Below are 24,245 nucleotides of genomic sequence, written 5' to 3'. Positions count from 1 at the left end.
TCTATAGGATTTTCCAAAAGAAATCTTCAAATAAAGCTTTTTTTGTTCCCTTTGCCTTTATTGCAGAACTCACAGCTCTTAAGTTTTAAGTCATTAAAATTGAGCTAAACTACTTCAGATCATCAAGAATGGCAAACATAGGAAATAATAGTTTTGTCTATGTTTTGAGTTGGTTCTCCACAGCCTCTATCACTCTCCTTTCTAAGCATCCTGAAGGAAACACAACTGAGGCTTCAGGAGGCCTGAATGAAGGTGCCACACCCTGCTATTATTCATTGGCTCTGGTCACATGGATGTCAGCCATGGTTCAGTATTCCTTTCCAAATGAGACCCAGACAATGGAGAATGTGATGACACCTGTGAAGAGAACCTCCTCATTGGGCCCTAGGGAGACTCTGGGGGTCAAAGACATCCAGCCTCATTAGTGTTGATGTTCCACTGTGGCCTTCCCAGCACCCTTTTACTCTCCTTGGAATGCCCAGGGTTCCCTTTTCTCTGCTTAATCAGTCCCAAGGAGCTCAGTTAAGGTTCATAACATCATAGTAACTTGGAATAGGAAAGGACAGATGAGAAAACTGGGCCCAGAGAAGGAAAGGAACTTGCAACATATTCCTCATTGAGTCATTGACACTGCCAGGATGAGAAATCAAGTCACTCTTCATGTTTGTTTTCCTAATCATCAGGGAGAAGAGAGTAAACAGGCCTCTGAGGAATCACTGTATTTGGAAATGAGGGTAATATTAGGGCTTAATTGGGTGATTGGTGGGGGTTGATGTTCTGGATGTCTCAGGGGCAGGAGGTAAAAGTGGGTCAAATCTAGAAGCTGCTTTTTCCATATAAAGGTCCAATTGCATCTCTCATCCATTTTCCTCTCCTTTTGCCACACATTTTACCCCTAAGACATTTCATTGAAGATCTTGTTCTCTTGCATCAGAGCAAGCATGGAGTGGTAGTCAGGGACCACTTCTGAGGAAACTGGCAAAGGTCAGCCAGTAAGGTGGGTCACTGAATTGGTGCATAGGGTTAATGGAGACTTGGGGTCAGGGTCTCTTCAGAGAGGGGCATTGGATGTCACATTAATTCTCCCAGAGGGAGGCCAGGGATTAAGATGAAGGAAAAGGCAATGGGGATTCAGTGGAATGATACAGTTCTGCATTTGGAATGAAGGGACCTAACTTCAGGTCCAACCTTTGCTTATTGACCTATTAGCTGAGTGACCATGTGCAAGTCCCTTTACCTGTCTAGAGCTCAGGTTAGATTTCCTCCAAGGGTCCTTCCAGGTGTGACTCTACTTCAATGACATTATGCCATGATGGAGGGAGAGAAGGGGCAAAAGGGATTTGGGTCATTAAATCATAGAATCTCTGAAATGGAGGAGCTCTCAGCAGTGATCCCATCCAACTGACTCAATGTAAAGAGGAAATGGGTTTATTTTAAAGCTTAATAGGCAAAGAATTACAGGATTTTAGTTTTGGAAGGGCCCTTTGTGGTGCTGTGGGGAGGACTGACAACCTGATTAAGAGAATGATGACATTTACCCACATTTTAGTAGGTAGTATTTTAAGGTCTTCAAAATGATATCCCTTTATTCTGTCATTTCCTTCCAACTTCCCTGTGACATAGGTTCTATTATCTCCTTTACCAATAAGGAAACTGAGACTAAGAGAGGTTAAATGACTTTCCAGAGCCACAGACTAATAACAATCTAATAGGTGGAAATGTAAGACTGGCAAAGTACTTCATATATTTTATCTTATTTGAGCCTCATGACAACTTTGTGAAGTGAGTGCCATTATTGTCCCCATTTTACAGATGAGGAAACAGAGGCTGAGAGAGGTTAAGTGATTTTCCCTGAATCACAGAACTATTAATTATCTGAGGCAGAAGTTTAACAGAAGTTAAACAGAAGTTTAAAGCTTTACTCATTCCACATCTGATGGTCCAGACTAGGTGACACCTGACAGGTATCTTGTTATTTCTTGAATCCTTCCAAGGGTTGGGAGCTCACTTCCTGTAACATCATCCAGTTTTATGGTTGGAAAATGCAACTATTTCAAAATTATTTCTATTATTAAAATTAAATTGTCCTTCAAAAAAGTTCAAACCATTGATGATCTTGCCCTTGTCTCTGGAGCTACATGGGACAGGGTGCATAACAGCTTGTTCTAAGTTATCTCTTTTCCATGACGTAATAGCTTAGAGGGATTACATTGACACCCCTGGATCCTATTAATGGTCACTGTGTTACAATAGGGGTTTTAGCCAAAAGGCTTTAGAGACCTTGGAACATTTTATACAACGGGGTTAGGGAGCTGACTATGAATGAAAAATTACTGTGCCTATAAGTCTAAATTTCCTTTAGAAAGGAGGGGGTCGGTTTATATTCCATTCTTCCATATCTTAATGGTAGCTAAGTGGCACAGTGGATAGAGGGCTGGACCTCAAGAAGACCCAAGTAGACTCACTTTCTAATCCAACCTTAGACAGTTACTAGGATGTCACTCGGAACAAGTCACTTTAACCTCTGTTTGCCTCAGTTTCCCCAATTGTAAAATAAGTGTAATATTAACACCTACTACACAGTGCTATTGTGAGGATTAATGAGATAATATTTATAAAGCACTTAGCACAGTTCCTGGTATATAATAGGTGTTTATTAATGCTTCTTCCTTTCTCCCTTCCTCCCTTCCCCTCTTCATTCATTCATTCCTTCCTTCCTTCCTTCTTTCCTTCTTTTATTCTATCTATCTACCACCTACTGTACTCATCTAAATAGACTTTTTCAAAGTAAGACTTCCAGGAGGAGAGAAGGTAAGTTTGGGATGGGATGAGTGAAATTCATTGAAACAACTGCTACTGAACTCATCCATGGAGGAGCAAGGGCTAAGAAAAGTGACTGAGGAGAAAATTATGGCAGAAAATGTTGGGCTGGGTGATATCAAAGAGCCATTCCACTTCTAACTTCCTCATGTTTTAGAAGAAAGAGAAAATGTATACAATGAAGTGACTTGTTCAGGGTCACTCTTTCTCTGTAAGTGGCAAAGCCAGTTTTAGAAGTTCCACGACTCCTGCTCTTCTGGCCTCATGCTCTACCCACAAGCCCATGCTACATTCCACCTTCCCGGTCTACTTTTCATCCCTTCTTCAAGTTTAGAAATCCCTACCACAGAAGCTCTGAGACCCAGTTATGCACTGTTTCTCTGCAGCTTACTAAGTCAGGCACACTCACAGCAGGCAGGTGCCCTGGGGAGGGCATTAGATTAAAGTTAAGTGAGAGAAAGCCCAGCAGTTGAAATGTTCCTTCCTCCACATAAGCTTCTCAAGGGCAGAGGTTATCTTGTTTGTGTTTTTGTATCCCTACTACCTCACACTTTGTCTGCCTGACATTCAGTAAGTCCTCAATTGATATTTGTTGAATTATTTGCCCTGAATTTTACATAAAAACTTTTTGGCTGGTTCTCTATTTTGAGAGTCAGTACCTTCTCTTAAGACTGGAAACATATGTCCCAAACAGGTCATGTTTCCATCTGCCTAGACTGTGGTCTCCTGAGTCCTAAGGAGATTCTTGTTTTGAGCTTCTATAATAAATTATTAATCATGTCACAACTAAAATGATTTATAAAGTTATAATAAAAACTCACAATTATATAGTGTGAGGTTTCCAAAGTAGTTCCATAGGATCATGTATTTAGAGCTAAAAGTAGCCTTAAAAATCATTGAGTCTAGTCCCTTCATTTTACAGACAAGGAAACTGAGACCCAGGAAGGCAGAGCAACTTGCCCAAGGTCACACAGTAATAAGTGGCAGAACTAGGATTTGAACCCTAGTCCTCTGTAACTACAAATCCTTTGCCTTTTCTGCCTTATCACACTCCATTCTACAACTTTGGCTTGCTAAAAATCAAACTGGAAGGAATCTCTCCAAAACTATATCTAAAGGGAAACTTTCTTTGTAACAATCTTTGAAAAGATTATTCAGTCTGTGTATAAGAACCTTGAGTTCCGGGAAATCAGCTCTGTCCTGAGGCCCCATTTCAATTATATGTAATTATCATTGTTAGAAATTCTACCCCCTTCCCAGCCTTTTATTGTGGTTGATATGTTTTGATATAATTCAATTTTTTTATCATAGTTCTGCCCTTCAGAAAAGGCAGAAAAACTGTACTCTATTCTGTTATAGTTATTTTTAATTTGTATTTTAATCAGAAAAAAGTCCATTTTCTTCCCTTTCCAATCCTACCCCCACTAACTTCAATTGAGAATGAAAGAAAAACAAAAACCCTGCTACAAACATGTATAATCAAGGAAAACAAATTTTAACTTCAGCCATTTAAAAATAAAGTATCACTTTTCTACATTTTGAGTCCTTCATGTTTGTATCAGGAGGTGGATAGCTTGTTTCATCATGAGTGTTCTGGAAATATGGCTGTTCATTGCCTGATCAGAGCTCCTACTTTCAAAGTTGTTTGTCTTTAACATATTGTTATTATATTAATTGTTCTCCTGGTTTTGTTTACTTCACTATGCTTCAGTTCACACAAGTCTTCCCAAGTTTTTGTTGTTGTTGTTGTTGTTGTTTTGCAAAGCAAAGTGACTTGCCCAGTTGCCCAGGGCACAGCTCGTGAGTATCATGTGTCTGAGGCAGGATTTAAACCCAGGTCCTCCTAACTCCAAGTTTTTCTTAAAACATTCTCTTCATCATTTCTTATAACACAATAGTAATTTGTAACATTAATATATTATAATTTGTTCAGGTGTTCTCTAATTGTTGAGTACTCTCTAAAATTAATATTCTTTGAGATTTCAAAAAGCTAATTTTTTTGGTACATTCTTAGAGTTTCTTTTGCTTAACCTTAGGACAAATCCTTCCTTTACTCTACCCTCCCTCCAATTCTTCCTTCGCCCTTCTCCCCCTTTCCTCCTCTCTCCCTATGGAATGAAATGTATTTCTTTACTGAACTATGTGTATGTGGGTCTATTACTCCCATGAGCCAGTTCAGGATAGAATGAGGTTCAAGTATCAGATGCTCTTGCCACTCCCTCCTCCTTGATTGTACAAAGGTCTTCTTTCCCAAGTTGATTATGTGAGAGGAAGATGAAGAAGAAGTAAAGGGAAGGAAGGAATGAGAGACAGAGGAAGACAGAGACAAAGATAGAGAGATAGTGAGACAGAGGCACAAAGACAGAGGCCAAGAACACAAATGAACAAATCTTGGTAAAATACACATGTCCACCTTGAAAGCTCAGGATTGGTGAATCCTATGTAAGGGATGGTGTTCCTCTATTGCCTTTATGGGTTAATGGTCATCTATATGCCCTCCTTGAAGAAGAAAGACCAGAACAATCAAATAGAAATGGGTCAGTGTTATCTGGATATGTAAGAGAAACATGTCTTAAAACTACATTTAGACTTTGGTCACTGATTAAAATGAGTAGCCTAGGGCCCCTGACCTCTGCTCTCTGATCACTTTTGTGGCTTCATCTGCAGGGAAGAAGTCTCCCCTACGATGCTGAGCTCTCCTTCCAACCACACATTACTGAACACAGCTACTTTCATCCTTCTGGGTGTCCCAGGGCTGGAGGCAGCCCACCTTTGGCTGGCAGTCCCACTGAGTGCCATGTACTCTGTAGCTCTATTAGGAAATATTATCATCGTGACCGTGATCTGGACAGACAGTGCCCTGCATGAGCCCATGTATCACTTTCTATGTGTCCTGGCTGCTGTGGACATTGTCATGTCAACCTCTGTGACTCCCAAGATGTTGAACATCTTCTGGTCAGGCAATGGCATCATTGGCTTTACTGCCTGTTTCACCCAGATGTACATTGTCCATGCCACCACAGCAATAGAAACAGGGTTACTCCTGGCCATGGCCTTTGATCGCTATATAGCCATCTGTAAACCTCTGCACTACCAAACCATCCTTACTCCACGGACCATGATGGGGATGGGCATGGCCATCATAACAAGAGCTATCACAGCTATGACTCCAATGACCTGGATGGTAGTCCATCTGCCATACTGTGCTTCCCATGTGGTCCCCCATTCCTACTGTGAACACATGGCTGTAGCCAAGTTGGCATGCGGTGATCACATGCCCAGCAATCTTTATAGCTTGATTGTTTCCTTCATCATTGTTGGAACTGATGTGTTCTTCATTGCCACCTCCTACAGTCTGATCCTCCAGGCTGTGTTCAGTCTCCCCTCTCAAGATGCACGAGTCAAAGCACTCAGCACATGTGGTTCCCATGTGAGTGTCATGGTCCTCTTCTACTTACCAGGCATATTGTCCATCTATATGGCCTGGTTAGGGCAGCATGTAGTGCCCCTGCACACCCAGGTGCTGCTTGCTGATTTCTACCTAGTTCTTCCTCCTATGCTGAACCCTCTTATCTATGGCCTGAAGACAAAGCACATCCGGAAGCAAGTGTGGAATGCAGTGACTACCAACCTCCTTGGCCATGTCTGCCAAAACTCAGTAAAAGAGAAAAGATCTACTCAAGTGTTTGTAATGGAACACAGTGAATCCAGATGGGAGGCACAGGCTCAGAAGTAAGTGGACATATGGAAATGTTGTCTTTATGACTATCATTCATTCCTGGCAGGGTTAGTCTCACACTGGGGATTTTGTAGAACTCCTCAAACCATCCTTTCTAAATCATTTCCAAACTAGTCATCCCATTTCAGATACTCTGGCATTTATATTCCGTATCTTGTGTCTTCAACCAAAAAGTATTTATTGAGATGGTGGTTGCCAGTGAGTCAACAAGCAATTATCACTACTTCTCTATGCCAGGCACTGTGTTAACCACTGAGGATACAAAGAAAGGGACAAACATGAACTTGGCTCTCAAGGAGTTTACACTTTAATGGGGGAGATGTCATGGGTGCAAGATATATACAGAGAAAATTGAAGCTAATCACAGAAAGGAAGGCACTAGCAGTTCAGGGGATTGGCAAAGGCATCCTGTAGAAGGCAGGATTTGAGCTAAGACTTAAAAGTAGCTACATCTTGAAGGCATTTTAGTCTTCCCATATCCACTGATATAACACATTAAAATACCAATCCCCTGAGAAAGGGTTCATTTTGCTAATCACTTTCCACTTTCTCAATTGTATTGGGCTTTACGTCCTACATCTGTTACTCCAATGGATGCTTGGGATCCTTCATAAGGACATGATAGTTGGAAATATAAGAAAAGCATTTTGCAATTTGCCAAGGAATAAAACTGTTCTCCAAGATTAAGGCATTTTTCTCAGTCATGTATTAGGTTTCATTGAGTACTGATAACACAAAATCTTTGTTTAAATATTTTCTTTTGTTAACATGTGGGACAGCTTTCAGATCTATTATAAAACATTTAGAGTACCTTTGAAAATGGAAGTGTTTGCCCCAACACAGGCTATGAAGTTACAAAGGACCTATAGATGTACTTAGTAGTAAGAGAATCATCAAAAAAGAGTATTAGAGCAGGAAAAGACCTTAGTGATTATTTATCCCAATTTATTCTTGACCAGGAATCCTTTCTGGAACAAGAGTTTCTCTCCCTCTCTCTCTCCCTCATTCTGTGTGTGTGTGTGTGTGTGTGTTTTAGCATTCTGGTAAAGCCTAAGGACTCCTTCTCAAAATAATATTTTTGAAAAACTCATAACTGATGGAATTGCTAAACTTCAGTTAGATTTGAACAAAAATAAACTTGGATTTTTTTTTGTTCACAAGAATAGTGAATGCCATTGCAGAAATCTATTGCCTCAGAGTGCTAATAAAATCTACACCCATTTAAAAACTAATCCTTTTTGTCTCCTGCTGCTACTCTTTTACAAGCTGAAGTGGAGCTGGATGTTGAAAGGAAAAGGGGGAGTATTAACTTCTAGGTTGACTGGGATCCACATGAAAGTATTTTTTTTAACACTTTGGGTTTTATCCTGCCTAATTGTTTCAATGAATGAGAAGACTGACTGTAAGGAGTGAAGTATTCTCTGAATGAGGAGGGTCATGACAAATGAAAGAAGATTCCAAGTAATGAGATGGGGGTTCAAAGAGCATATAGAAGAAAAATTGTATTTTTGTTAATTGGTGGTATATTTCAGATCACAGATTTAGCTCTCTATTACACCTGGGTGTCAATTGACTTTCCTCCTAGTTTTAGGAGAGTTCAAGCACACCTGAGAGAAAGGAGTATGCTACTCCTATGTAGTTGTGATGTCATCTTATGACAAAAAATGATGTGCTTACATCTGTTAATTAATTAATTTATAATGTGACAACTGGCTAGTCTATAATTCCAGAAAGTGGGACATTTATCCAGATGTGAGTAGCTCTGAGAGTGCCACTATTTTCATGCCTTAATACATGCTATCTATACCAATTGTCACAGAGTTGTTTAAAAGACTGTGTAAATTAACATTAACACCATAGTAACAAATCATTCTACTCTTGAGCACAAAAATGCTTTTCAGACTTGCATTTAAGTACATTATATGGCTAGTGGATGGAGTATGAATTGGAGAGAGGGGAGATTAAAAGTGTTAAAAACAGTTAGAATTGCATTGTGATAGACCAGCTGAGAGATGAAGGCCTAAATTTGAGCAGTCTCTATTGTAATGGAGGTAATTGTATGAATAATAGAAATATTGTGGAGTTAGGATCAATAGAACTTGTAATTAATTGACTTTTCTTTCTCATCTCCCACATCCAATGATGACAGAGACCTCAACTTTGGCTAATTAGGAGAAAATGGTACAAAAGGAAAAGGGAAATTGGGAGAGTATATTTTCTGAGAAAGATGTTCAGTTTCTAAAATGTTGAATTAAGGTGCTAGTAAAACGTTCTTTTATTCAACAAACATTTATTAGGTGCCTACACTATATACCTTTAATGTACATGTATCCTCTGAAGTGCTCTCCTTGGCCCTCTTTTCTCTATATACATTTTCCTTTAATGATTTCATCTCCTATTCAATCACCACTTTCATGCAGATGACTCTGATATCCATACCTTCATCCATCAACCTCTTCCTAGGACTCCACTCTCTATTTCTAACAACATGATGAAAGGCATAGATATAAGCAAAGACATTTAGATTTCCCCCAAATCAAGATGTTCTGATAAAAAGCCTTCAATTTCCCCTCAGAACCTGTCCTCTTTACTTCCCCATTTTATCGAATGCACCAGAATACATTTATCAGCCAATACTCATGAGTTCAGTTTCATCTTGAATTGTTCTCTGACCCTCACCCAAGACCTTAGAAAGTTTCCTTTTAGATACATGGATAAGTTGAGATGTAGTTCCTATTATCCTACAAAGTGCTATTTAAACCCTGAATAGGAAGGGATCAGAGAAGGCTTCATGGAGTAGGTGGTATGAATTGAGCCTTTGAGGATATGTAGAAAATGAAGAAGGTAAGGATATGACACTTTTTGAATAGTTAGAGGAGGAAAAGTCTCTAACTTCCAATCAGAGAAAGTGAGGTGCAGACAGTTTTGAGGAGGTATACTTTTAACTTTAACAAGGTAATACTAATGATCATTCTTTTATTTTAGTGTCATTGCTATTTAATATTATAATTGGTATACATTATCTTTGAATCTTTTGCCTTATTCTATGTTACTTCATTTAAGTCCATTTCCTTCAATTATTTCTATTGTCATTATGATTCAATTATATTACATTACATACCAGCACAGAATCATGAAGTCAATAGGTGCTTCTTAAATGCTTGTAGGTGAATAGATTGATCTGGAATAATTTATTCAGCCAGGCTTCTATCATTGGACATGTGGTTTACTTCTATTTTTCTATTCCACCTACTGGTACTACAAATATTTTTTCTGCAGATAGGCCTTTTTCTCCTTCCCTGTCAAATATCCTCTTTGTAATAGATTTTCTAGGTATAAATAATTTTGCAACATGGGCAAATCCAAACTCCTTCCCAAAATGATCAGAGTAATCCACAGTCCTGCCAACTCAATTATTATTTCTATTTCCTCATAGTCCTATCTACACCTAATTTTTACATTTAGAGAGAAGTTATGTTGATGTTAAGAAGCTCTGGATTTAAGTCTTGCCCCTACCACATGCTGATATTGGATACTTTGCAAGTCACCTAATCACTCAGTGTCCCAGACAACTGTACGGAAGTTCCCAATGTGGATTATAGTATGTATTGATCCCTTACTGGGAATTCCCTTCACTGATAAAATCACAAGTCTCAACCTTTGTCACCAAAAGTGATCATTTAGAGTTACTTTAATTTGCATTTATGTGTCCATTAGTGTCCTTCAACATTTTTTTCAGATGGTTGTTGGTAATTCTTGTCTTTCCTTAAAAACTACCCTTTTATTTATTTTGACAACTTACCTTCCAGGGAGTAGCTCTTAATCTGACATATGTTAAAGCACACATAGATTTTATATTTCAGTCTTTTATCAGAGTTGTTTAAAGCAAAGAGGTTTTTCACAATTTGAATCCATTATTCTTAGGCAAGTTATATTGTTTATTTGTACAAACAAGTTTGTTTTTTTAATTTTTATCTGCCAAAATTCATCTTATCATTTAGAATTTTTTTTTGTAGAGAGAATAGTAATTTCTTTGCTAACAGGAAAGCACAGTGGTGATAACTTTTATCCAGCCCCTATCCTGGGGATGATTGACATAGACTTAGCATAGCAATCACAAGTATGTTTGAAGCTGAATCGAATTCACCTAACCAAAATAATAGAGAAAATTCAAGGAGTAACAGCTGACACAGAAGCAAAATGCTTGAAAGGACTGTACTAACCATAAGACCCTTTTCATTGGCTGGGTGTGACTGTGGGTTTTACACAATGGTGCTGAAAGGTGCTAAAATGAATTTTCCATACATGGAAAGATATTTAACAACTGCTATACAGCAGATGACAGTAGCAGAGACCCAATAAAGAGAGGCTCAGTGGAGATTGGAACATCTGGAGATAATCTCAGAGGGAAGGCACTAGCATTCTGGGGATTGAGAAAGACTTTTTGCAGAAGGCAAGATTTTAGCTAAGGAACTAAGAAAGCCAGAGAGTGGAGACAAAGAAGGGGGACCATTCTGGGCCTGTGGGATAGACACTGAAAAAGCATGAGACATGAAGTGTCTTGTACAAGGAACTGCCAGGAGGCCAGTGTCACTGGATTGTAGAATATGTGAGGGGAGTGAGGTATAAAAAGACTGGAAAGGCAGAAAGGGGATAGGTTATAAAAGTTTTTAAAAGCCAAACAGAGGATTTTATAATTGACACTGCAGGTAATAGGGAATCATTGGAGTTTATTGAATAAGAAGAGTGACATGGTTATACCTCCTTTTTAAGAAAGTCAAAGGCAGCTGTGTGAAGGATGGAGTGGAGTCAGAAGAAATGAAGCAGGGATTCCTATTCGTGGCTATTGTAATAATACTGCATAAATACAGAGATAAGGGCTTCCACCAAGGTGAAGGAAATGTCAGAGGAGAGAAGGAGGTTGTATATGAGAAAGTATATGGAGGTCAAGTTGACAGGACTTGACAATACATTGGATATGGAGGTTGAGAGTGAGTAGTTGAGGATGACACCAAGGTTAGCCTGAGTAACTGGGAAGATGGTAGTATCCTCAACAGTAAGAGGGAAATTCAGAAGAGTTAGGGTTTGGGAAGAAATATGATAAGTTCTGTTTTGGACTTGTTGAGTTCAAGATGTCTATGTGACATTCAGTTCAAGATGTTCAATAAGCAGTTGGAGATGCAAATCTAGAGGTCAGGAGAAAAGAGTATGATTAATAATGTCACAGGCTGCAAAGATAGGGTATGATTCTATCAGGACTGATTAAGAAAATAAGAGGTTACGAACCAAAATGCCTTTAAAAGTTCACAGTAGAAAGTACAAGCCTTATTTCTAGACTCAAGGCTATATCTAGCTTTTACATTGGATAAGGAAGCTGATTTCTTGTCCTCAGGGCTCATTTAGTTTGATGGCATTCATAGTTTTGCCTGTTTGCTTTTTGCACAGTTCCTTGGAATCACTTTCAGAAGCAGGCCTGGGGCTGAGCTGAATTCCCTCTTTACAACATTGTACAAACCTGCATAAACAAACATACATACAAAACTTGCAATTAGCCAAACTTTCTGTACATTTTCAGAAAAGACAAAAAAAATCAGTTAATAATTCAACAAAAAGTTTCCATGCACCTTTTTTTTTGACCAAGCTTTACACTCTGCAAGTTCTAGAGGAGATCAGCACAGACTTGAATTCTTAATGGTGGGATGAGATTTTCCCCTCAGCTCATCCTAGATTCTCTCTGAGTGTTGGCACTGAATTTGCACTCATCCAACTTGAAGAAACGCAATACCTAATTGTCATTCTTGTCTGCAATCCCAATGACCTACCCATTCCTTCTGACCCAATAGAAAGTAGATTGTATAAACACCTAAAGGGAGGATGGGGAATTAAGTCCCTTTTTTACTTAGAAACGAGGATCAAATATGCACAAATTGAAAGGGAAAGGAAGAGTGAACATCCCAGAAGCTTTTCAGATTTCTTCCACTTCTACTCAATGTTGGCAAAAGTGTGTGTGTGTGTGTGTGTGTGTGTGTGTGCGCGCGCACGCGAGCATGTGTGTGTGCGTGCACATATGCATGTATGTATAGTATACATATATATGTGTGTATATATATATATATACAAGCATGTAAAATATGTATATATAAATGTATGTGCCAATGTAAAGGAGAAGAAAAATAAAGTTAAACTGAACCCTATGATACTGTTCTTTCTTGGTTCTCCTACATCTCTGATCTTTCCTCAATCTAGTTTACTGGGTCAACATTCATAGTACATCCCTGACTGTGTCTGTTCCCCAAGTCTCTGTTCTGGGCCCTTTTCTCTTCTCTCCATTGGTTTAATTATCTCTCTGCAGATGACTTCCAGATCTTTAAAGCTACTCCTAGCCTCTCCTGAGATCCAGTTTCACATCACCAATTGTCTATTAAACATTTCAAACTGGGTATCCCTCAGATATTTTAAACTCAGCAAGTCCAAAACAGAACCCTTCTCTTCCCCTGAACCCTACCCTGTAACTAAATTCCTTATTTTAGTTGAGGGCACTACCTCCTGCCATCCCGCCAGGCATGTAGGTTTGCAGCCTTGCTGTGACTCCTCATTCTCTCTTACCACACATATCCAAATAGATGCCAAGTCTTTTGGATTCTATCTCTACAATGACAATAAATAATAGTAGATAACCTTCACGTAGCAATTTAATATTTGCAAAGTGCTTTATATATGTTATCTCATTTGATCCTCACAACCACCATAGGAAGTATGCACTGTTATCATCTCAGTTTTATGGAAGAGAAAACTGAAGCTGAAAAAAGTGAAGCAACTTGTCCTGGGTCACATGCAAGTAAGTGTCTGAGGTCACATCTGAACTCAGATCTTCCTGATTCCAGTTTCAGGTTTCTAGTACTACCCTGTCTCTGCTACATTATCATTCTGATCTGCCCCCTTCTCTCCACTGAAATGGACACTGCACTGTTTGAGGCCTCTGATTCCTTGAACTGCCAAGAGTCAGACAGTGATCTATAATCTTATTTCAGATGATCTATATTAGTCCAACTTTCCCCTATTCATGCTTTTCATCTGTACTCTTTCTTTGACCCCCAAATACACAAGTGCTCTTCTCATAGGTAATGCATGGGACAGACATTTGTTTCTGTAGCTTACAATCCTGATTTTTCAAGGACTAGAAAAGGTCCATATCAGTTCATATGAATCTTCTCATGCTTTCTTAAATCCTTCAAATTAATTAATACTTAACAACATAGTAATATTCCATTACATTCATGTACTGAAATTTGTTTAGCCATTCCACCAACGGATAAGCATTAGATGTACCATAGGATTGGGATAACTCAAAATCTGGGGGTGTGTGTATGGTGATAGGATTAGGGAGGGTCAAGGAAGCAAAGGGTAGAAAGGAGTATATTTTAACTGGTTAGCTCTGGATTCAAGATTTTGACAAGATGAATGTGAAAACACAATAGGTCTAAAGGACAATAAAGCAACTCAGGGACTGGGAATATGGTGGTGAGTAGAACCAAGAATGAGGACAAAGAACAGGTATAGGAGGAGGGAGACCAAGAGATGGAAGGATACTACTTTACCAAAGCTTTTGTTTCAATCTACAGACATAATGATGTGATTTTGAATTCTTTGGACTTTTCATATCATTGGTTAAATTACTTGTTTTGTTCACATTGAAACCATCCTTGCATTTCACATAGAAATCCAATTAAATGAGATTGAATGATTTAAAGGGAGATAAATTGCCATAATAGTTTGTGTAGGATTTTATTTATTTTTAAAATATTTATTAATGATGTTGATCTATATTTTAATTTCTTTGCTTTATACTCTTCTGGTTTAGGAATTGGAATTTTGCATCTATCCATCTTTATGTTTTAATTCTTTTTTTTTTTAAATAGCAAATTGTTGGGCTTTAATTGGTCAAATAATACCCAAATACTTAATATATTGATCATTACTGTAAATGGCACTTAAACTTCTTCAGGTTTTTTTAAAAAAATAGTAATAAACTCACAAAATCATCAGTATTTTAATTTATCTTTTATCATGCTAGTTTGCTAACACTGCTATCTTCCCTAAGATCTTCCATGTCTTAATGGATAGAGTGTTGCTCTTTGTAGTAAGTCAGGTTTGGTAGTCTTACTGACCATGCCATCATGCAATCATTTTGACTCTTTCACAGCTAATATTAAGGGACAATGTGATTACTCAGAATTGTACTCAATTATGACTCAATAGTTTCCCTTTTACTCTCTCGTGGTAGACAGGATCAAGGTGAGCAACACAGACACCATTTGATTCATTGTAAATGTGCTCCCAATCAAGAAAAACCCTAGAACTCCACCCACTAGGAACCCTATATTTGGTCACTCTTGAAATTTAGGGTGCATGCTGCTGTGTAAGATGGTTGTTTTTTCTCTGCCTGATGCACACACATACACACACACACACATACACAGACACACACACACACACACACACCTCCATCAAATAACTAGGAGGTTATTGATCTCCTTCCAGGATTCCCTCTAGACATGAGAGGGAACCAGGTCTATGACCAAGCTCCTACAGAAGCTGCCACTGACGTTACGGGGCCAGACCAGAATTCAAAGCCAAATTATGTGACCCCCATATTAGACTTCCTTGGGGAGCAGAATGCAATGCCCTTTAATTCTGAGACCTCTAGAGCCATATCATCCATATTAAACTGATTCACTGAGTGGTCATGAAAAAAATCACAACTTTTCTGAGCCTAAGAAGGTTCTAATACTATCTCCTAATAATTTATGTATGGCTTTTGATTTTTTTTAATGAGGAAAGTAATTTTGTTTCTCATTAATAAGATTCATACACTAATATGAGTAACAACTTGACTCCCTGTGCAGGGTCAATTTCATCCAAAATATGTTCATTTATGCTTGAACACAAAAGTGAAATGCCACCTTGGTTACCATGTAGGAACAGATTGGTTCATTGGCTCCTGCTTCCATTTTCTGTACTTTTTTCCATTTTCTTGTAATAATTATCTCTGTCCAAAAGCAGCTACAAACTTAATAAACCACCAAGTCCTATGTTCTCAGGAGGTTACTGCTTGTAAGTTGAAATAAGAGAGACTGGAAAATGAGTAGAGAAATGTACAAAATCAGAAAGACCTTAGTTTAAGTCCTTCCACTGACACATAGTATCTGCTTGATGTTCAATAAGTCATCTGTACTCTCAGTTCCCAAGGTAACTCTCTAAGATAATGCATTGCATAGCAGTTACTGATTTACATTGGTAGAAGACTTTCTCAACCAGAACTCCCTGCATCAATAAAATTTCAGGTCCAAATCTACAAGGTTGGATAAAGAAGAGTTAATCTTTTACCCAGATAAGTTAATATCATGGGAATATTTTAATATTACATTTTTAAAGCATATTGTATCCAATATGTCTTTCTTCTTAGTGATATTTATCTTCCATATTTTGGTCATTTAAATGTTAAGGACAAAGCTTTCCATTTTTTTTAAACCCAGGAATAATATATGCTTCCAGAATGTCTACACAAGCTCATGAACAAAGTGGCATATGTTCAGAGGCTTCTGTTGTAGAAACTGTGAGGTTAAAGTGGCAGGGCATAGATGGTTTTGACAGACTCTTTAAGATAGTTGCATGTGAACAAGACAAAAGTCAAGGAGGCCAACATGGAAAGGATGATATTTGTCCTAAGACATGATAAAGACAGGAGCAATGGAAACAGATAAGAATGAGGGTCAACCTAGGTGAAGGTCTGTTATATCTAAATGGCATATGACTTACTGGTGAAATAGATTGAGGCCTAGGGGTAGGGTGTGAAAAGGATAGAGTTAAATATGATCCCTAGGTTCTGGGCCTGAGAATTTAGTAAAATGGTGGTGCTGTCAACAGCAATGGGGAAGGTAGACAGGAACTGTCATGCCATTTTCACTCAGATAAATTACTTCACTCTTGCTAGCTCCCCATGTGGGGAGAAGGAAAGAAAACCATTGTATTATCATTATTCTGCTTAGGAAAGAAATATAGAATGTGGCCTGCTAATAAAAAAGAATTTAGTGGTACATTGTGAAGAGCAAACAGAGGGCTTATTCTCTGCCTTGGCTGATATTCAACAGCAGGAAACATGTTGCAGATGGAACATGTGGAAAGAGGGGATGGGGATCACAAAATGAGAGAAGTGGCCAGAGTTTACATAAGAATAGGGGTTCTACATATGCCAGAAAAACCTCTTGAGCTAACTATAGGATTTTTCATCTTGTTCTTACTTTTTTGGCCTTCTTCCTTGGCCTCCCATGACATACCCACAGTGACTAGTACTCAAACCAATTTCAACTACTTTTGTTTGTGCTGAATAGCAGTCTTGTTTTATTCAATGATTCTATATCATTCAGTATTGCACAATGTACTGCAAAGAGTGAATGTTTTGTGTCAGATCTTTGGTCCAGAAAAGCAACTGATGCAGCAGCTAGGCCAGAGTGAGTAGGTTCTATTTTGCCTTTTCATGCTTCTCTTGAGTCTTGTTCTTGAAAGTCAAATTTTCTATTCAGATATGGTCTTTTCATTAAGAATGCTTGAAAGTCCTCTATTTCACTGAATGTCCAATTTTTCTCCTGAAGGATTATACTTAGTTTTCCTGGGTAGGTGATTCTTAGTTGTAATCTTATCTCCTTTGCCCTCTGGAGTATTATATCCCAAGCCCTCCAGTCCCTTAATGTAGAAGTTGCTAAATCTTGTGTTATCTTGATTGTTTCCACAATACTTGAATTGTTTCTTTCTGGCTGCTTGCAATATTTTCTCCTTCACCTGGGAACTCTGGAATTTGGCTATAATATTCCTAGGAGTTATCTTTTGGGAATCTCGTTCAGGAGGTAATCAGTGGATTCTTTCCATTTCTATTTTACCCTCTGGTTCTAGAATATTAGGGCAGTTTTCCTTGATAATTTCTTGAAAGATGATATCTAGGCTCTTTTTTTTATCATGGCTTTCAGGTAGTCCAATAATTTTTAAATTCTCTCTCCTGGATCTATTTTCCAGGTTAGTTGTTTTTCCAATGAGATATTTCACATTCTCTTCTATTTTTTCATTCTTTTGGTTTTGTTTTACAGTGTCTTGATTTCTCATAAAGTCACTAGCTTCCAATTGTTTCTATTATAATTTTTAAGGAAGTATTTTCTTCAGTAACTTTTGAACTTCCTTTTCCATTTGGCCAATTTTGCTTTTTAGGGCATTCTTCTCCTCATTGGCTTTTTGGACCTCTTTTGCCATTTGGGTTAGTTTATTTTTTAAGGTGTTATTTTCTTCAATATTTTTTAGGGTCTCCTTTAGCAAGTGGTTGACATGTTTTTCATGATTTTCTTGCATCACTCTCATTTCCCTTCCCAGTTTTCCCTCAACTTCTCTTACTTGCTTCTCAAAATCCTTTTTGAGCTCTTCCATGGCCTGGGACTGATTCATAATTTTCTTGGAGGTTTTAGATGCAGGAGCTTTGACTTTGTTGTCCTCTTCTGGCTGTATATTTTGATCTTTTTTGTCACCAAAGTAAGATTATACGGTCTGACTTTTTTGCACTATTTGCTCATGTTCCCAGCCAATTACTTGAGTTATAAACTCTTTTATTAAGGTAGGGGTCTTCTTCCAGTGTGAAGAATGTACTGTCTGAAGTTTTGGGGATTTTGTGCAGCTATTTTCAGAGATACTTCTAGGGACCTATAATTTTTCACTTCTTCCAAAGTGGTATGATCCGTTCCTGGCCTGTGCTCTGGTCTATGAGAGACCATAAGCACTCTTTTCTGCCTTGGAACTTTGAGGAGGATTCTCTCTCCACTGCCATCTCAAGCTCCTCCACACCAGCACTTCTCCTCGCCCCCGGACTGCCCCCAGAACTGTGGCCAATATCCAAGCATGGGAAAAGGAAGAGAATCCTGCCTCAGTGCCAGCAAAGAGATCCCTGCAATCCCCATCTGACCAGTAACTTTATCCCCCTTCCATCTGTGGACCGAGATTACTGGAAGCAGCTGCTGCCCCTGGGCTGCACTGGGAATGGGGCTGGTAGTAAGATCCTCTCTCACTGTGAAACATACCTTTCCTACTGACCTTGTAAGTTGTCCTTGCTGTTTGTGAGTTCAGAAGTCTGGAAACCACCACAGCTCCGCTTGATTCAATCCCATGAGGACTGTTCCAGGTTTACTGAGGCTAGGTCTTTGCCTGCACAGCCTGCATGGCCCACACTGAACTGTGCTCCTCTCCCAGCCCAGTGCAACAGATATTTCCAATCAACCATCTAGGTTGTCTTGCGCTGAAAATTTGTTTCACTCTGTCTTTTTGTGGCTTCTGCTGCTCTAGAATTTGTTTAGAGACATTTTATGGGTATTTAGAGGTGTTTGGGGGAGAGCTCAAGCAGGTCACTGCTTTTACACTGCCATCTTGGCTCTGCCCTTTGGCTTTTGATTTTCTTAAGAGGAAGCTCCCACACTAATAAAATGATGATTTGATTCACCAAAGTTGTATTCAGATGCCTCATTGTAGCATGGGGATGGGCCTGAATTCTCAAAAGCTATTTCAGTGGAGCTCAAGTACTGGCTTGTCCTCTCAAGCTGGAAAGGTTTCAAGTATTGACCTAGTGACCAACTGTGTGTCTGATGTAGAAAGAACAGACTGGCTATGTTCAGAGAGAGTCATCAATCACATGGTAGATTGAAGGATTATGATTTGTTTTGCCCATAGGAACAGCTCCTAGTAATTTAAAGAAGGGGTTGCAACCAGCATTGGAGGAGGTAGAATTCATACCTATCAAATTTAAAGTATTAAAGTATTAATATTAAATTATCCCTAAAGTATTGAACTAATAATATCTTCATTGATTGTTGCTGAGTCTATATAATTTCCTAAAAAAAATCTTCAAATAAAACTTTTTTGATCCTTTGCCTATTTTAAAGAACTCACAACTATAAGTTTTAAGCCATTAAAATTGAGTTAAACTACTTTGTATCATCAAGGCTGGCAAACGTAAGAAGTAATATTTTCGTTTGTGTCACTCAGTATCTAACAGGAATAAGTTTTAAGTTGGTTCTCCACAGCCTCTATCACTCTCCTTTCTAAGTGTCCTGAAGGAAACACAGCTGAGGCTCCAGGAAACCTGAATGAAAGTGCCACACCCTGCTATTATTCATTGGCTCTGGTCACATGGATGTCAGCCATGGTTCAGTATTCCTTTCCAAATGAGACCCAGAAAATGGACAAGGTGATGACACCTGTGAGGAGAACTTCCTCACTGGGCCCTAAGGGAGACTCTGGGGGCCAAAGACATCCAGCCTCATTAGTGTTGATGTTCTACTGTGGCCTTCCCAGCACCCCTTTGTTGTCCTTTGAATGCTCAGGGCTCCCTTTTCTCTGCTTAATCAGTCCCAAGGAGCTCAGTTAAGATTCATAACATCATAGTAACTTGGAATAGGTAAGGACCATAGAGAAAACCTAGCCTAAGGCCTTTCATTCGCAGATGAGAAAACTGGGCCCAGAGAAGGAAAGGAACTTGCAACATATTCCTCATTGAGTCATTGACACTGCCAGGATGAGAAATCAAATCACTCTTCATGTTTGTTTCCCTGGTCATTAGGGAGACAAGAGTAACCAGGCCTCTGAGGAATCGCTGTATTTGGAAAAGAGGGTGATATTGGGGCTTAATTGGGTGACTGGTCGGGGTTGGTGTTCTGGATGCCTCAGGGGCAAAAGTGGGTCAAATCTAGAAGCTGCTTTTTCCATATAAAGGTACAATTCCATCTCTCATCCATTTTCTTCTCCTTCTGTCACCACACATTTTACCGCTAAGACACTTCATTAAAGATCTTGTTCCCTTGGATCAGGGCAAGCATGGAGTGGTAGTGAGGGGCCACTTCTGAGGAAACTGGCAAAGGTCAGCCAGGAAGGTGGGTCACTGAGTTAGTCGATGGGCTAAGAGAGACATGGGGTTTGGGTCTCCTCAAAGAGGAGCATTGGGCTTCTCATTAATTCCCCCAGAAGAAGGCCAAGCCTCAAGGTGAAGGAAGAAGCAATGGGGATGCAGTAGAAAGGACAAGTTCTGAATCTGGAATGAAGAGACCTGACTTCAAGTCCCACCTTTGTTTATTGACATATTAGCTGTGTGACCACGTGCAAGTCCCTTTACCTGTCTAGAGCTCAGGTTAGATGTCCTGCAAGGGTCCTTCCAGGTGTGACTCTACTTCAATGACATTATGCCATGATGGAGGGAGAGAAGGGGCAAAAGGGATTTGGGTCATTAAATCATAGAATCTCTGAAATGGAGGAGCTCTCAGCAGTGATCTCATCCAACTGACTCAATGTAAAGAGGAAATGGGTTTATTTTAAAGTAGGACATATTCACAGTAGGTAAAGAATTATAGGATTTTAGTTTTGGAAGGGCCCTTTGTGGTGCTGTGGGGAGGATTGACAACCTGATTAAGAGAATGATGACATTAACCCACATTTAGGTAGTATTTTAAGGTCTTCAAAATGATACCCATTTTTCTGTCATTTCCTCCCAACTTCCCTGTGAGGTAGGTTCTATTATCTCTTTACAAATGAAGAAACTGAGACTGAGAGGTTACATGACTAGAGCCACAGACTAATAACAATGTAATAGGTGGAAATGTAAGACTGGTGACCTTTAGGATTGGCAAAGTACTTCATATATTTTATCTTATTTGAGCCTCATGACAACTTTGTGAAGTGAGTGCCATTATTGTCCTTATTTTACAGATGAGGAAACGGAGGCTAAGGGACCTTAAGTGATTTTTCCAGAATCACAGATCTAGTAAATCTTTGAGGCAGGAGTTTAACTAAGGCTTTTCCCATTCCAAGTCTGATGATCCAGAATAGGCAACACCTAGATAGGTGTCCTGCTATTTCTTGAGTATTTTCAATGATAGGAAGCTCATCCCCTCTAACATCATCCAGTTCTATAGTTGGAAAATGCAGCTATTTCAAAATTATTTTTATAATTTAACTTAAATTGGCCTTCAAGTAAATTCAAACTATTGATCTAGCTCTTGACTTTGAAGGTACATGGGGCAGGTGGCCTAACAACTTATTCTAAGTTATCTCTTCTCCATGATGTCATAACATACAAAGATTAGATTGACACACCTGGATCCTGCTAATAGCCACTAGGTTAGGATAAGGGTTTAAATATAAGACTTTATATACCTTGGAACATGTTATACAAGGGGATTAGTTAGTTAACTTTGAAGGAACAATAACTGTGCCCATAAATCTAAATTTCCTATAAGAAGGGTGAGTTCATATTCCATTCTTCTACACCGTAATGGTAGCTAGGTGGCACAGTGCGGATGATGGATCTGAAGTGAGGAAGATCCAAGTTCTAATGCAACCTCAGTCACTTACTAGCATGTCACCTTGGACAAGTCATTTTACCTCTGTTTGCTTCAGTTTCCTCAGTTATAAAATGGGCATAATATTAACACCTACTTCAGAGTGCTATTGTGAGGATTAAGGAGATAATATTTATAGAGCCTTTAGCTCAGTGCTTGGTATACAGTGGGTGTTTATTAATGCTTCTTCCTTTCTCCCTCCCTTCCCCTCTTCCCTCCTCCCTCCCTCCTTCCTTCCTTTCTTTTGTCCCTCCATCTATCCTTCATTCCTTTCTCCCTCCTTTGTCCCTTCTTTTCTCCTTTCCTCCCTTCCCCTCTTCCTTCCTTACATTCTTTCTTTCCCTCTTTTCTTCCTTTCTTCCTTCCTTCTTTCCTTCCTTCCTTCTTTTTTCCTTCCCTCTTTTTATCTATGTACTGGCTAACATACTCATCTAAGTGGACTTTTTCAAAGTAATATTCCCAGTAAGACAGAAGGTAAGTTTGGAATGGGGTGAGTAAAATTTGTTGAAATAACTGCTACTGAATTCGTCCATGGAGGAAAAAGGGCTCAGAAAAGTGACTGAGGAGATTATATAGATTAAAATGTTAGACTGGGTGATTTCTAAGAGCCATTCCAGTCCTAACTTCCTCATGCTGTATATGAAGAAAGAGAAAATTTATACAATGAAGTGACCTGCACAGGGTCACTCAATTTCTCTGTAAGTGGCAGAGTGAGGATCAGAAATTCTATTCCTCATGCTCTACTAGACATGTGCTCTACCCACGAGTCAATGCTATATGCCACCCTCCCCTTCTACCATACATACTCTTTTCAAGTTTAGAAATCCCTGCCAGAGAAACATCTGTCCTGCTCTGAGGCCTAGTTAGGCACTGTCTGTCTGCAGCTTACTAAGTCAGGCACACTCACAGCAGGTAGGTCCCCAGGGCAAGCATTAGATTACAGATAAGTAAGAGAAAAGCCCACCAGTTGAAATGTTTCTTCCTCCACATACACTTCTCCAGGGCAGAGGGTTATCTTGTTTGTGTTTTTGTATCCCTACTACCTCACCCTTTGCCTGACATTTGGTAAGCGCTCAGCTGATATTTGTTAAATTATTTGCACTGAATTTTACATAAGGGGTTTTTGGCTGGTTCTCTATTTTGGAAGTCAGGACCTTCTCTTAAGACTAGAAACTTATGTCCCTAAAAGGTCATGTTTCCATCTTCCCAGAGTCTGGTCTTTTATGTTCTAACAAGACTCTTGTTTTGAGATTCTATAATGAATTATTAATCATGTCACAACTAAAATGATTTGTAAAGTTATAATAAAAACTCACAATTATGTAGTGTGAGGTTTCCAATGTAGTTTTATAGGATCATGTATTTAGAGCTAAAAGTGACCTTAGAAGACATTGAGTCTAGTCTCTTAATTTTACAGGTGAAGAAAATGAGACACAGGCACAGTGATTGTTCCTGCAAAGTTAACTAATTCCCTATTATAACATGTTCCAAGGTCTATAAAGTCTTGTATTTAAACCTTTATCCTAATAAAGTGACTATTAACAGGATCCAGGTGCGTCAATCTAATCTTTCTATGCTATGACATCATGGAAAAGAGATAACTTAGGATAAGTTGTTATGCCACCTGCCGCATGTAGCTCCAGAGACAAGAGCTAGATCATTAATAGATTGAATTTACTTGAAGGCCAATTTAAGTTCAATAATAGGAATAATTTTGAAATAGCTGCATTTTCCAACTATAGAAATGGATGATGTTAGAGGGAGTGAGCTTCCTTTGTTTACTTCATTGTGCATCAATTCACACAAATCTTGGAGTAATTTGCCCAAGGACACACAGGTAATAAGTGGCAGATTTAGCATTTGAACACTAATCCTCTGGGAATACAAATTCTTTGCCTTTTCTATCTTATCACACTCCATCCTACCACTTTTGCTTGTGAAAACTAAATTGGAAGGAATCTCTCCAAAGTTAAACCTGAAGGGAAATTTTCTCTGTAACAATCTTTGCAAAGGTTATTCAGTCTATACATAAGAGCCTTGAGTTCTGGGAAATCAACTCTGTCCTGAAGCAGCCTATTTCAATCATATATAATTACCATTGTTAGGAACTGCCCCACACGCTCTTATTGTGATAAATTTGTTTCACTATAATTCAATTTTTTTTAAAATCCTAGTTCTGCCCTTCAAGAAAGACAGAAAAATCTGTGCACTATTCTATTTATTTTTAATTTACATTTTAATCAGAAAAAAATCATTTTCTTGTCTTT

The 24,245-nt window shown here is 38.8% G+C and overlaps 1 protein-coding gene across 1 annotated transcript; it reads left to right on the top strand.

The window, feature by feature from the left end:
• Positions 1-5,506: 5,506 nt before the first annotated feature.
• LOC114046033 (olfactory receptor 52I1-like) lies at positions 5,507-6,556 on the top strand. Its single transcript, XM_027866252.1, has one exon. The coding sequence runs from the start codon at positions 5,507-5,509 to the stop codon at positions 6,554-6,556; it is 1,050 nt and encodes a 349-aa protein (XP_027722053.1).
• Positions 6,557-24,245: the final 17,689 nt, after the last annotated feature.

Source organism: Vombatus ursinus, unplaced genomic scaffold (genome assembly GCF_900497805.2).
Source record: "Vombatus ursinus unplaced genomic scaffold, bare-nosed wombat genome assembly UNPS02014780.1, whole genome shotgun sequence".
NCBI classification, from domain to species: Eukaryota; Metazoa; Chordata; class Mammalia; order Diprotodontia; family Vombatidae; genus Vombatus; species Vombatus ursinus.
This window is presented reverse-complemented; position numbering and strand designations above follow the sequence as displayed.